At 39.4% G+C, this 15,237-nt stretch overlaps 1 protein-coding gene across 1 annotated transcript in view; it reads left to right on the forward strand.

Annotated features, from left to right (window-relative positions):
• The window catches only part of LMTK2 (lemur tyrosine kinase 2), a 41,419-nt gene that overhangs the window by 15,702 nt on the left and 10,480 nt on the right, over positions 1 to 15,237 (forward strand). Inside the window, exons 4-10 of the mRNA XM_032126019.1 lie at positions 1,570 to 1,643; positions 2,117 to 2,235; positions 2,958 to 3,045; positions 9,821 to 9,954; positions 12,688 to 12,772; positions 13,412 to 13,533; positions 14,975 to 15,124. Coding sequence (XP_031981910.1) covers positions 1,570 to 1,643; positions 2,117 to 2,235; positions 2,958 to 3,045; positions 9,821 to 9,954; positions 12,688 to 12,772; positions 13,412 to 13,533; positions 14,975 to 15,124 — 772 coding nt within the window. The remainder of the gene's footprint in view (positions 1 to 1,569; positions 1,644 to 2,116; positions 2,236 to 2,957; positions 3,046 to 9,820; positions 9,955 to 12,687; positions 12,773 to 13,411; positions 13,534 to 14,974; positions 15,125 to 15,237) is intronic.

Below are 15,237 nucleotides of genomic sequence, written 5' to 3' on the forward strand. Positions count from 1 at the left end.
CTGTGGCAGGGTAAGAGAGCTTAAGAGAGCAAAACTACCTTAAAACCCCCTCTCTAGATTGCTGTCATCATATCTCTATATACCTAAAGGGTTTGAAGTACCCTGGCACACTTGTGACTTTGCTCTTTAGTGGTTTTCTTCATGGCTAAGTTGTCATTGGATTTTAACCACCACCCTTAAATGGAAACAAGAGTGAATCCTTTACTTGACATCAGTGCTGCTATTCAGCTGCATCACTTTCTTAATGTCACTGTAGACTACTTGTGCTGTAAATGTGATCTTGGTAAGACAGAGCATTAGGTTTAATCTCTCTGTGTGGAAGGGTTTTTGGAATGTGTTCTTTAAAACACAATTTTTGTAAAGGGAAACTTAAGCATCTTATCATACTATAACCACAGTTTAGCCTGGAGTGCTTACTCTCCTATTATGTGCTATTTCACATAATTTTACGTACTACTTGTGTTGCTTGAGCATTAGATGTTCAGGGAAGCTTCTAGTAAAATTCCTGTATGAATTACAAGAAACTCAGTGTGCCTTTAATACAAATGACACAGTTGTACAAATGACTCAGTATTTTAAAGAGCTGGGAAAAATTGAGTGAAAAATTTTATGTCAGCTCTTCTGTGTAGCCATAATTGTTAAAATGATACTGTCACAACAAGGGTTTTGCCAGAAGTAAGGCAATGTGCTTGAGTGCTTGGATAAAATGTGGTTGCACTGCTGTGGCCTTCACCATGCTTAGGGAGCACACTGACAGTGAATTATACAGCTCTGGCTCTTCCAATACAATAATACTGCTCTAAATGTGGTTTATGGAAATAAATTGTGGGCTAGAATTCTCAGACAAGAAAAGGTTTTGTTTGCATCTATTTGTTAGTGTTCCTAAGCAGTGGGGCAGCAGAGGGACAGATGCTGCTGGATCTCCTCTGGTGTATGGGGTCTGCCATTATTACTGCCCATTATCTGCCGCGATCTGGGTTTTCTTTTTCTGTCCTTCTCCTCTCTGGGCTCTTATGTGAAGCATTTTTAGTTGAAAAATGTCCTCCTTCCAGATGGTAGCTACAAGTAGGGCAGTTGGGCTGAAGAATAAAGCAGTCAAACTGTTTCTCTTAAAACAGTAACTCTATATAACTATAAATATTAATATGTACATTGGGTTTTCTATTTTACTTACATAGGAAACTATTGTAAGTAGATTGTTTTCTCTACCCAGCTACAGGCTTTAACACAGTTTTATATTGGAAGCAGAACTTAGCCTTTTTGCCTTCTTGCTGAATGTGTTAAAAACTTTCAAGCTCACATTTCTTCAGGACAATTGCTGTGGTTTTGTAGGGGGTGTGTTCTGGTATGGCTTAGAAGCTGCCCCTGAGTAAAGTTTCACTTGAGTGCTGTTGTCACAACATTACCTTCCTACTTTATGTACACTTGACAAGGTTTTGGTGCTTGGGCTGAATGTGTGCACCCTGTTGGGAATAAATTTTGTAGAAGCTTGCATTATTTCCTCAGCAGTTGCTGACTTTGGCCATCTGAGTGGTTGATACGTGTTACATTTGTTTCATTGTGTGACAGATGGATCAAAGTCTCAAGTTGCACGTCAGAGTCTAAACTACATCCAGGAAATTGGAAATGGCTGGTTTGGAAAGGTGAGGAGTTATCTCTTAATATTGCTCAGATTGAGGCTTATTCCCAGCTGACTAGGCCTCTGTATTTACCTTAAAATGGTACTCAAAAAAAAGTAGTAACATAAGAAAAATTGAAGTTGAAATTAGATAGTTCCTTGCATGCAGTACTTTTTGAATTTACCTGTAGATTCTTACTAGAGACTACTTAGACTTTTCACTTACATGGATTTGAGTTAATGCACTCCTGTTTTTACCAATTCTTTTTAGGAAAAAATTTAAGTTAATAAGTGGTCTTCACCTGCAAACATGTTTTCTGAAAGCTGATGTGTAGATCAGTTGTCAAGATTTAAGTATGGGTATTTAATTATCAAAGCTCTGTTTGTGTTTGTAAAAAAGCCAGAGTGTCTTTCCTACAACATGTTTTTAGCTCTTGTTTTTCTTTGGAGGAGCACTACAGAATTCCCTTCTGATTAAAGACGCAATCTCTTTTTCAGGTTCTCCTTGGAGAGATCTACACAGGCACTAGTGTAGCAAGGGTAATAGTGAAGGAGTTAAAGGCAAGTGCAGGTCCCAAGGAGCAAGAACAGTTTTTAAGAAATGGAGAACCATATTAGTAAGTAATGTTTCACAGCTTCGTTCTACTGCAGATGAGTTTTGGACGTTGCTTTTGTTCAGTGTTATTGTCTCTACTTGCCCTCCCATATAACTGTAATGTTTGTCTTTAAAATGTGAAATACATTCAACCCAAAGTGAGCAAAAGTTGTGTTCATATAACTTGTGCTTTACCTTGCCTGAACATGCTGTAAAAGATTGGTCAGTGAAGTGCTTTCTCTTCTCCGTGCTTTCTAACGTCCTGGCTATATTTGCATTTAGGCTTGGGTTGTTGGCAGTTGTCAGAAGAAATTTCATGCCTTCTGCTGCATTGGCACAAGTGGTTTTGGAGCAATTTAGGAAAAGTAACTGATCTGGCTGGGAACTAACCTGGCTAAAAAAAGGTTTATCTTTTAGCCAGCTCTGTACCTTGGTGTAGTTCGTGAACCAGTTGCATGCTTTTATTTTTGGTATGAGGGATGGTGGGAGGATGGGTGTGACTCTCATGTGACAGTCCTGGATTTTTTGGTTTTGAGATGCTCTGAGTTTTGACTGCTGTCAGTGATACACTTCAGCAATACAAAGGAGATACAAAGGTCCAAATGGAATCTGTAGCTTTGGTACTTGCACCTTCTGTTCCTGCCACCCCCCTCCAATGTTATGTGTTGAAACTTCTGGTAGGGATTTCAGTGTGTTGCATTCTGCTGTGATCTTCCTGGCTTTAACTGTATTTTTTCACTCCAGCATTCTTCAGCATCCAAATGTTCTCCAGTGTATTGGGCAATGTGTGGAAGCCATTCCTTATCTCCTAGTTTTTGAGTTCTGTGACTTGGTAAGTGCACTTATACGAGAGGCTGCGGTTGTTTTTCTGCTGGTGTGAATTGTGTGTGGTATATTTACTGCCCTTTGCTCATGAAATGATTCTTCTTCTCTCTGGGAAGTTTTTTGATTAACCAGAATTTCACAGGACTTTTTTTTTTTTTTTGTTTAGAGACACCACAATTACAATTTTTTTGGTACTTTCTTCAATTCATCATGTATGTTCTAAGTGCTTGTGGAATATGCTGAAGAGGCAAATACCTGTTCTTTGATAATGGAATTGCCAGTCTCTTTCAGTCTGCCTTCAACAGGGAGCTTGGAGGGCAGAGGGTATCATAGAAAGGAGCTTTTTATCACGGTCCAGTATCACATGCGTGCACTAACATCACATCTGAGATGATATTTGCTGTCTGCAATCTTAATGTGCTTTTATTACCATTTATGTGAAAATGTTAATTGAGGAAAATGGAAGAATTTCCTGCCTCCTGCCTCCACCCCCACCTCTGCAGTGCCTGGATTTTACCCATGCTGTGCAGCTTTGGGCTAAAATGCAATGGTGGGCTCACATCTGATATCAGTCATGTGTCTTCTTATAGCTAGAATTTTCAGTTTCAGTGTTCATTCTCTTCCTGGTCCTTTCTCTTACTGTATTATTCTTTTCCCTACTTTCTTATCCTTTTATTTGCCTTCTTCTGCCCCCCAAACAACTGCCTTATGCTTCCTGGGCACCAGAAGAAAAGGTAGGAACACACTGAAGGGTGTTCCCACTGCTTTCAGTGCCACAGTGGTCCCTGGAATGGGAGGGACAGCACAAAGCCTTGCTCAGCCACCGCATTCCTTGGAATGTACGTGAATGTTGTGAGGAAGGGGGGGGCATGTAGAGAACCTCTGAACTGTGCCCAGCATGCAGAGTCATGAGAGACAAAAATTTGGATTCATGGTCTGGAAAGACTTGAGTTGTTTTATTGTAGCTTAACAAGTTACTAAAACCAAACAAACCCCAAAGTCCAGGTGGCTGTCTAAACATTGGCTCAGTAGCTGCTTTTAAGGTTTGTTGTGCAGATGTCACCCAAAGCAGAGTTCCTTGGGAAATGTCAAGACAGAAATGAAGTCAGAAGTGCACAGATATTACTAAGGAATGAATCTTTCAGAAATAAGACAGTTTGCATTTATAAATTTCAGCAAGATCTTTTTTACCAGTTTCTGTACTTCACAGTTTTCCTTTAAACTCAGGTGCAAAAATCTGCTTCTAGTTGCCTCAGGCAATTTAAATTAGTTAGCATGAACTTGAGATTTTTGAGAAATATCAATTAATCTGTGACCTTAAATAACTATGTTTTTACTTGCTGCTCTTTTGCTCAAACGTATTAGCTGTGGTAAATTAATGAGGCAAAAGTGCTGATAAAATCCTTCTTTTCCAAATTGAAGAAATGCCTGAACTTTTAAAGTGACTGATCAAAGTGAAATGTTCTGGTTTTGCTAACAATTAAAAACTCTGTGCCTAAGGTTAACAGATAAGGTTTTTTATAGTTTTTCAATGTAGAAATAGAATACTTCTTACTGGTTTTTAAACCTGCAATTCAGATTGGAGTTTCTTTAAAAGGACCCTGGAAAGAGAATTTCATTTTATAGAGTCCATCAGATATGCATCCAAATCAGATTTAATTGCTGCCATGTTTTCAAATAGTTATGTGATTTGATCCAACTTCAAATTTGAAGATGGAGTAGCTTTTAAAGATTGCCCTACTTTAAGTATACAGGAAAAAATAATAGCCTCGTTTGATGCCTGATTATTTATGCCAGAAGTTGTCATGATCCTTCAGAGTAATCTGGAAAGGATTTCATTTAAGGGGATAAAACAGATTTTCCCTTTAACTGGGGGCAGTAAGCTTGACAGTTAAAGTGGTGGTTTTACAAATTTGAGTGTAGTTAGGTAATTTCTTTGGAATGGAAAATAAATGTCTGTGCTCATTTTTCTATTCCAAGTGAAATAAAACTTGGTTTTAGAAAATTATATATTAGTCAGTTAAACATAACTTTCATATTGAAGTCTGGCTCACTTAAAGAGGTCTTACTTGGTAGAGCTGAGTATCTCCTAGACATGATAACATTTTTTTTCCATGTGCACACAAATACACAGGAGCTGGGCAGACAGGGCAGTGTTCACTTGAACAGTTTGATGCAGAGAGTGGGACAAGGGAGTAGCTCAGTGTCCCTGTACATCACTAATTCTTGTTGTGGTCCAGGGCCTGCAGTGGGAGGTGACAATGTTGGAGTAAGGGCAGAGAAGAGACAGGAAGGAAGCAATGTAAAGGAAGCATGATGGCACCTTTTGGAACAGGAGATGGTGCTAAATAGGTTTTTTTAGTAAAAAGGTTTTTAAGGGAGTGTCAGGAAGCTTTTTATCGCTGTGGTTGGAATGGCAGTTACTTGGATTTTTTAGACTTTTAGTAATTGATCTCAAAACTCCTTTTGTACTTTTTTTCCTGAAATTGGGTGAATTGGGGTGGGTGCATGGAGATGCACACACAGGAGTGATTCTTCATCAGAAAAAACATCAGGGCAGGTGGAACTTAAAGTGGTTGACTAAAGGTTCCAGTGTCTGTGGTGACTATTGCTCAAATGGGAAGGATGAGGAACATGGTCCTGTTCTGCTACCAGTGGTTTAATGCTGAGCTAGAGCTCTTTCCCTTGTGTGGTGGTGTCTGTGTATATCCAGCAAAGTGAACTTGTTTTAGTCCCTGGTACCTGTGTGTTTAAGAATTCAATAGTTCTGAAAAAAGATGGCAAATATGTCAGCTGTGTTGGATAGGAAGTTTTAATATCTTCAGGTGACAAGTTCTTTTGAGGCTCATTTGGCAGTGTTGACCTTGTTTTACAAATTTGGCATATTAAGTAACAAAAAATGCATCTATTCTGCTGACGCATTGACGGTCTGGAGGGTACAGTGGTTGTTTTATTCACACTCCTTCAAACTCATAGCCTATCACAGCATGTCCTCCTTTTGCTACTTCTCTTGCTTGGATTTGTAGCCTTTTTAGGGCCAGTTGACCTTGTCTTGGCTGCTCAGGCAGCCCTGTTGGATTATCAGTTCCCAGGCTCCTTGGCATTGAAAGGTCTTGATCAGAGGCACTGGAAACTGTAGTGCAGAGAAACCAGAGCTGTCAGGGTGGCAATGCTGAATGTCAGGCAGGCTGGCTTACTTGTTTTCTTGGCCACAGAAACTCCTGATATATTTCTGTTACACAAGATTGCTGGTTGCATGTGCAATAACTGTTTTGGCTAACATTTAGTCTATTTCATAATGTAGTCCCGGTTGCTCTGTATCCCTTGCTTTGCAGAGCTGGGAAAGAAGCAAGAGAGGTCAGTCTCACGTAAGTGATTTAAGCTGTTAAATTCTATGCTTTGCCTGTGTTAAAATTATTTAGAAAACAGTAAATATAAAAAGAAATGCTCTAAAAGGTCTCACAACCCCTTTCCCCATATTAGTTGCATAGTATGTTGGTGCAGTCTGCTAGGAATAGTTAACTGTTCACTGTTAAACATTGCAGAACGATGCCAGGTTAAAAATAGTGGTAGCTGTCTTATTAACTTTAATATATTACTCAACCCTGTGTGGCCAGCATTTTGTCAGCACAGCAAATCCTCTAACAGATTGACATAATTTATGAGTAAAAGGAAAGTTATTCAAATGTGGAAGTTGCATGTATATTGTGAGGCTGATTTGCCTATCAAATTCTTACAGAAATTCTTCGAGTCTTGCAATTCCCTGGGCAGATGAGATCAGCAGGATGCTGATTTGCCTGGAATGCTCTGTGGCTTACTTCAGGGATGCTGCTGTTAGGGGAGGGTGCCTGCTTGCAGTGATTGGTTCTTTTTTTAATTACGGCCCCTTGAAAACATGTTCTAATCAAAAGAAGAGTCTTTGTGATGAAAACTTCATAATCAAAGAGTTCAGTGAATCTATTTCATGATCATGGTCAGTATGGATATGAGCCAAGGAGCAGACTTATCTATCAGTGGTGTGTGGTTTAAAAATAAAGGGGGGATTTGTCAGTTTATGACAACTTGGTAGAATGTGTAGATGTAATTTGGTAACCTCTTCACATTTTCAAAACTGTCATCAGTTTTAAAACCATCAGTGCCTTCTGGTTAAAAAGTCATGTCAGTCATCTGTTTGGGTGTTCAGATGAGCTCAGTGTGGAATTTGCACAAACAAAAAGCTGACAAAGAGTACTGACTGTAAGTGTGCCCCCAGCTTCTGGCTATTACAGAGAAAAATCATATTAAGACTTACTTACAAAAATGACTGAACTGAAAAGGATAGGAAGAAAGGCAAAATTTAGTTCTTCATGGTGTCCCAGGAGAGGAGGGAAAAGGCAGAGTGGCAGAGGAGGTTGGAGAGAAAGCAGAGCCTTCCTCAAGCATGATTATTGAGCTTTTTATATTTAGATTTCTCTGCAGTGAATTTTGCAGAACTGCATTTATTCAGATATATATAACCTTTGATATTTACTGTGTTAAAAAGTCTGTCAATAAAGGGCCATTTTGTGGCTCTTGAAATAGTGCAGGGATAATGTTGCTGTGTTGCTACTGTCTGCTTTTAGGCAGGGAGGCATCATAGGATAATTCAGGCTAGCAAGGAGCTCAGGAGGTCTGCAGCCTCCCACTCAAAGCAGTATCATCCTGAGGCCAGACTAGATTTCTCAGGACTTTGTCCAGTTGAATCTTGAAAACGTCCAGGGATGGAAACTGCATGTTCTTTCTGATCAGCCTGCACTTCTGCTGATGTCTTTATGTGTAGAACTGTTTTCCTTACACTCAGTCTGAAATTTCCATGTTTCAGCTCATGCCTGTTCTCTCTCATCCTCCATCCCTGCTCCACGGGTAGGAGCCTGGCTTAGTCTTTAATAACTTAATACTGGGCAAGTTATTATGCTGAAGTCTTTCTTTCTCCAGGCTGAATGAGCCTGGTTCCCTGAGCCTCTCCTCACGGTGAAATGCTCTGACCCCTGTCACGGTGGCTCTTTCCTGACCTTGCTCCAGTTTGTCGTGTTCTGGGGCAGCCAGTTCTGAACACAGGATCTGATGTGGTCTGACAAGTGCTGAGAAGGTGGTGAGACCTCCCCTGGCTCTGGCCCAGTTCGTGCAGCCCAGGAGGCTGCTCCCCGTCTGCTCCCAGGGCACACAGGGCTTATGTGGAGCTTGCTGCCCACCAGGATCCCCAGGTCCCTTCCTGCAGAGCTGCTGCCCAGCTGGCCACTGTTCACTTTGTGCTGTTGCAAGGGGTTTTTTCCTTCCTGGGTGTGAGAGTTTGCATTTGTCTTTCTGGAATTTCATAAGGTCTCTGTTGAAACATTCTTCAGCTTGTCCAGGTTCTTCTGAAGGGCAGTTCAGCACCTGAGTGTGACCATTGGTTCACCCCAGTTTGGTACAAGCAATTTCCTTTTAAAGCAATACCAAAAGTACCTATTTTATATTTTTAACCTTGATTGTAGCCTTAATTAGACCAGAATGGGAACATAGAACCAGTGTGTTTCAAGGTGCTGGATTTAATAAAAATTGTTTTTCCTACAAAAATATGTGCCTACATGAATAATTTATGAAATAAGGGATGTCACACAGTACTGCTGTTACTAATGCATTTAAAAATTAAAAAGTAATTCCTGGGTGCATTTCAGGCATCCTAGGAACTTAATCTACCTGGGACAAGCCCTAAGCAAGCAGCTGCTGTTTTAATGAATGACAATTTTAGGGAGTTTGACTTTTTTCGAGCTCTTGCTGCCACCTACAGTCTGCTCAGCTGGATGTTCAGGGCTTGTATTGGACTCTGCCGTTTGGAACCTGTGTGTGTTACAAACGCTGTTGCTTTCCTAATTGTTTGGAACTCTGCTCTGGCAAGAGCTTCCTGGCCCAAGATTTAGGAAGAAAATGGACATAGAGCCCAGAGTGTTATGCTGGTGAAACAAGTTGTGATGTATGTTGTGCAGTCTCAATACAGAAATGTCTTTGAAATAATTTGCTACCCTTTTGGAAAGTCTATATTTTAAATAACAAAAATACGGGACTGCTGGGTTAAAAGCCAAACTGTGAGAAGAGGAACAACAATGGTATGAGAAACTTGTTCTTTTGCCTGGCTTGGATTCTCTTACTACATAAGTTTTCCTTTTCCCAAATGTTTGGACAGTATTCAATTATTTTCCTCTATTTCAAAGCTGTTCTTATTTTAGTAATTTATGGAGTGCTTCTGTGTGCTCATTAATTACATGTCTATTGCTCAGCATTGCCTGGGTTCTGTAAAACTGCTGCCATCATCAGAATTCTCTGACTGGAATGGGGTGTATTACCATGCTTTTTATATAGAAAGCTCTGGGAGCTGGCAATGTCTGAAACTCTCTTCTGTAGTCTCTCCCTTCCATCCTCTTACAAATTCCAGACAGCCAGCTTTTGCTGATTTGGAGCACTTGACAACTCATCTCATTTAAAAGCAGAGGCTCAGCAAACTCTGGGTTTTTTTAGTGGAAGTTACTCATGCGTGACAGGTTTCATGTGGCAGTCTGATCTAGGATGTTAATTACTAAATGATTAGATTAAAAACCCTTAAGGACAATACCATAGGCCTTAGATGACTTTTATATGACCCTTTATGGAGATTGGAAACTTGAGGAACTTTATTGAGCATAAACGTGGTAAATAAGTAATGTGGTCGGCTGGATCTTTATTAAAAATGAATTTCTCAGATTCAACCAACATATAAGGCTAATAAATATCCTCAACTTCTTTTACAGGGTGACCTGAAAACTTACATCTGCAATGAGCAGGAGCACATTAAAGGAGAGTCTCAGATAATGCTGCTGCAGAGAATGGCGTGCGAGATCGCCGCTGGCCTCGCTGTGATGCACAAACACAACTTTGTGCACAGGTAGGCTCCCAGAGAAATCCCACTCAGTCAAGATGCACTCTGAAATTCATTTGAGTATTTGCATTAAAATCCATGGCTGTTGAAGACTGTTTGCACAAACTTCTGTCTAACTGTGACATACCCTGAGGCATGAAGGTGTGATGCTAATGAAGGTGCTAACTGAGCTGCAGTGGTGTGGTGTTCCAGCTCCACCTGCCTGAAAGCTGATCACCTGCCCTTTGAGTTTGCAGCCCACAGAACACAACCTGCTGCCAAGCCAATCCAGATGTAGTTGTTTGATTAATTCTTGGCCAAATCAAATTTGTTTTGTTTATTGTGGAGGGAGGGAGGTTAACATTCAGTTAGGATGAATCTTACCTACTGTGATTTTTTTTATCAGATTATAGCAATTTAGAACTTCTCTTTGGTAACCTGTTACCTTTGTTACTAAAAATGGAAAAAAAAAGCCTTTCTAATGTAGTAAGGGGGAAGCTGAGTTTAGAGGGAAAATCTGACTGAAATGGACCAGCACTTGCATCACCCTTTCAGCAAGTCAGGAGCTTGTGTTGGAGCTTATCAATGCACATCTTGCAGCTTAGGGAAGGCAAAGACCTTTAGTTCAGGGAGAAATGAACTCTCAAACCTAAGTCTTAAAAGGTGCAGGTGTAAAGCAGCAGCAAAACCCTGAAAAAACCCCAAAGCCTGGACTCAGCTGGTGGCTGATGAGCAGAGCTATTCTTTTAACCCATTTAACAATTTCAGATGACTTGAAAGTAATACCAGTTGTACCTGTCTAACTGAGGGACCAGTTTCTTGTCTTGCAGCAGCATGGCTCTGTAGGTATTAAATTTAACAGTACATTTTCAGTGAAACACAGATAAACTTGGTAAATAATTATTCTGTGGATCTGCAGGATTCTCATTGTAATGTTTACTTCTAGCAACACTATCCTGATGCTGTCAGAGTAAGTGGTAAAGCTCCAGCATCAGTGATTTTGTTGTTAGTGGTAAATTCAAGCAGCCAACAATTTTTTTCTTCCAGGATATTTATTTAAATAGTATAAAACAATTTGGCAAGCTCTAGGACATACTTGAAGGTTATAGATGTGTTTCTGACCTGTGTAGTTCAATGACTCTGGAAAGGAAAACATCATCATCTTTCTTTGTAGCAAGCAAGCTGTGGCTTTCAGACAATTTGTACTTCAGAGACTGTTTTTTAAGCCAACAGAAGCAAAGGTAGTGTTCTTTCAGGGCACTTAATTGCCTGGTCCCCTTCTGTGAAACTGAGAAGTGAAATATTTGAGCAGTTAGTCTGCCGAGCTCTCTGCTGTCGCAGCCACAGTTCCAGCTTCATTAAACGTGCATAAATTTCTGAGTTTGCATGATGGGTTTCCTAAAACTGCTTCTTGGTGCTATTACAGCAGCACTGCTGGTTTGTGACTAGTTGTGGTCTGGTTTATGGTAGAAACTGGAAGCAAATTCTGTGTCTATTCACGAGCTTTGTGATTTGTTTAGTAGAGGACTTCTATGAAATACTTTTTCTGTGGGTCTTTTCCAAAGACTGACTGTAGTTCTGGCTCACGTGTAATGTATGGGTTTGTTGCTTAAGGAACTTAACTGTAGATGTAAGATATTACTGGTAGCTTAGTATCATACTGTGAACTAATATTCAAACTTAATCTGAATTGCTGATAGATTTTGCTTGGGACAATTAGAATGCAAGCCATGCAATGATAGGTGTGAAGAGGGGTGACATCACTGTAGCATGTGAACAGCCCACGTAATCTCCGTGAGAGGATTACGAGCAGAATGAAATAACTGCATGTAAATGCTGTTTGTAGTTTGAATGCTTAAGAGTCTACACCACTGCTCTAGAGAAGTGCCTGCAGCTTGATCTTTTTTGTACAGGACAGCATAATAGTCCAGGGTTTTTGTATGAAATCTTTAAATGTGATTGCCTTGTCACTGTGTTTAGATTTCTTTGGATTCCAGAATGCTGTGTCTGCTTGGTTCTGTGACTCTAAACTGATCCTCTTTTGAAGCAGTGGGAGTACCTGAGGGAAATCAGACTTTTGGCCACAAAACAAATCTTGTCCAATAAGTCATCTCTAAGGAGAAACCCTGTTGGTGTTTGTTTTTTCTGGAAGTGATGAGTGTTTGTATAGAACTGTAGTGTCCGCAGTATTCCAATGAGATACAGAATTAATTGTTGGCACGTGTAGGTTCTAAAACTTAGTAAAAATGTAAGCAACAAGAAAACTTAATATTTGGTTTAGATCACAATTGCACTTCAGAAATCAGTCTCCCCAGTTCCTTTGCCTGGGTTTGCACTGCATGAGTTGGTCTTTCGGAGTGCATGGACTGGTTTGATTTCCTCTGAAGAGAATCAGGAAGGGAACTCCAGGAGCTCCAGGAGCACACCTTTCTTGCACGCAGCTTGCCTCAGCCTTCAGTAGGATTTAGGGATCAGCCTACAGCTCATGCACATGGGATTGCTGAAGTATATCTAGAGTGGATGCTGAATCATTAACACTGTTTTGTGCTCCTGTTACTTGCAGCTATGATCTGTAACTGTGCATAAGTCCTTGATTTTTAGATTCTAAGTTTTTAAAAAATAGTATTCTTGATTTTTCATTTGATACTTTAAACTGTGACCTGACTGTTCTAAGAATTGTCACTTCTACTAGCCCTTTTGTCTTAATTTGCCTTGAAGACCTCCTGGTTTGTCTCACTGTTTATTTGTTTGCATTTTCAGTGACTTGGCCTTACGGAATTGCTTCCTTACATCTGATTTAAATGTCAAAGTAGGAGATTATGGTATAGGATTCAGCAGGTATAAGGTAAGTTAATCTAGTCATGGACCACTTTTTTAAAGGATTCCGGGCTCAAGGTTACAACAAGCATGCCTGAAAGTTGTAAACTGATACTAGATTGTCCTTTATTTGAATAATGAACTTTCAGAGTATTACTGGCAAATAACTGCAGCAAGTTCATGTACCAGAATAGATGGTCTTTCTAGAGATGAGTAGAGTTTATGCTTCTGGAAGCTTCTGGTAAATCTACCTTTTTTTGGTCCTATTTACAGTAGTCCTAGAATATGAACAAATTTATTTTAATGTCTTTTAAGGACAAATTTGAAAGAAAGGCTCAAATTTCTTAAGGAAACTATTTAAAATATTAAAGTATATCAAGAAAAAGAAAAATTAAAGACATTAATTAAAACATTTTGTAAGTACCAAACCTTAAACAAGAAATTTGCATTCAAGTTTCGGCTGTGCAGTGACCAGTGAATGACTTTCCTCCATAGCATTATTCTCTGCTACTTGGGGAAAATGGGATTATTTTTTTTAATTCTAATTTTTTGCATAGGCTTCACATAAAAACATATTAAGGAAAGGACTGTCACTGTCTGGAAGTTGATCCAATGCATGTTCAGCCTTTTTCTGATTTTGTTTTTTTCATTTTAATCAATAATTCAGGAAGATTATATTGAGACAGATGAGAAGAAACTTGTTCCTCTACGTTGGACTGCACCTGAGTTAGTAACAAGTTTTCAAGACAGACTGTTATCAGCAGAGCAAAATAAATACAGTAACATATGGTATGTAGAAGTCTTTAAAATAATTTCAATGAGAGATTTGTGAACATATTTTCAAGTGTTACATGAAGGAGTAAATAATATTTAAATTGGCCTGATGCATCGGATGTACAGTAGGTTAATCTCTGTAAACCTGACACTATATCCTGCTTTGGAAAGATTCTTAGAAATCTGTTGAGAGAAAGTTGGAGCAAACAAAAATGTTTAGCAGAATAATAGGTGTTTATACTAATAAAAATACCTTCAGATGTTCATAAAGGAAAGAAATGGTAAATGAATTTTCCAAGATTAAGTAGCTGTGGGTGACATAAAAAGTTGATCCCACTAGAGCCCGATTAAGTTCAGTTGGTAGAACAGTGGCATTTTAATTAAAATGCTGTGTTGTTGCTGCAGCATTTGAGAGCAATTAACTGATGGTTTGTGTTGCCAAAGAGCTGATAGACAATGGCTGGTGAAACTCTTGAAGATGAACGTTTTTGAAATTGCCAAGTTCCACTTCAGTTCTCAAGCCCCAAGAAATTTGGATAATGGAAATTGTGGATTAGGCTAACATTTCTGAAAACATTGTAGTTAATTCCTGGTTTTATATTCTAAGGATATTAAATAGTAAACTAGGCTTTGGTGTTTTAAAAGTAGGGTTGCAGAAAGCAGGTGGGATAGATAGAAATTATGTAAATACTAATTTGCTTCCATCCTCCAAGGAGGCTTCCTCAGCTCATAGTGTTCATCTGGACTGCAAGCAGCCAGGGTCTTAAGCTTTCCAGCTTGTATTTTAGTGCCTCTTATGCAGAGCTGCTTTGAATAGGTTTGGACTAGATGATTCCAGACACCCCTTCCAATCTAAATTATTCTACATGCAGAGTCAGTTACTTTGCATTTTGAGCACAGAAAGATTCCCCCAAGATTAGCATTGACTGTGATAACTGAAAATGCGATTAGTGTTGGATAGAGTACAGCTGCAGCACTGAGCAGAGGCAGCTTTTGACCACTGCAGCTTGAAAATAAGGAATTCTATGAACACTGGAACAAAGACAAGTTTTCTAGCAGTTTGACCTATAACTGCAATTTCTCATGAAAGCTTTTTTCTTCTGTTGAATGAACCATAAGGTTTTTTAATCTCATTTCTATACACTATAACAATATTTTTTTATTTAAAAACTGTTGAAAAGATAGTATTTTATTATATGTGGGATTTTTTTTCATGATCAAATAATTTTAGACCCCCTATATTTTGTTGCCTTAGTTGTTGTTGCCTTCAAGCAATTTTACTCTTCGGGCTCTTAGCATTCTGTCAAAATGAGTTAACTTCTGAAGTTATTCTAGAGACAATGGGGAGTGGTATTTATTTCTCCTTGCCAGTTATGATTTGCATATCCTTACTTTCTTAGAAAAGCATCTCCAGGACAGTTCTGAGAATGCTCAGTCATTTGCTGCTCTTTTCCAGGGCGCTGGGTGTGACGTTATGGGAGCTGTTTGAGAATGGTGCTCGGCCTTACTCGGACTTCTCTGACAGGGAAGTCCTGACCCATGTCATCAAGGAGAAGCAGGTTAAACCCTTCAAGCCACGTCTGGAGCAGCCATACTCTGATAGATGGTAAACTTTAAATATTTCTATTTATTCCTAAAGCTGCTGAAGAAGTTTCTCAAATGACTCAGTTCTCTTAAATACATTGAAATTGCTACGTGGAAACATGCTTCCAGGAAACA

The sequence above is a fragment of the Corvus moneduloides genome, chromosome 16, assembly GCF_009650955.1.
Source record: "Corvus moneduloides isolate bCorMon1 chromosome 16, bCorMon1.pri, whole genome shotgun sequence".
NCBI classification, from domain to species: domain Eukaryota; kingdom Metazoa; phylum Chordata; class Aves; order Passeriformes; family Corvidae; genus Corvus; species Corvus moneduloides.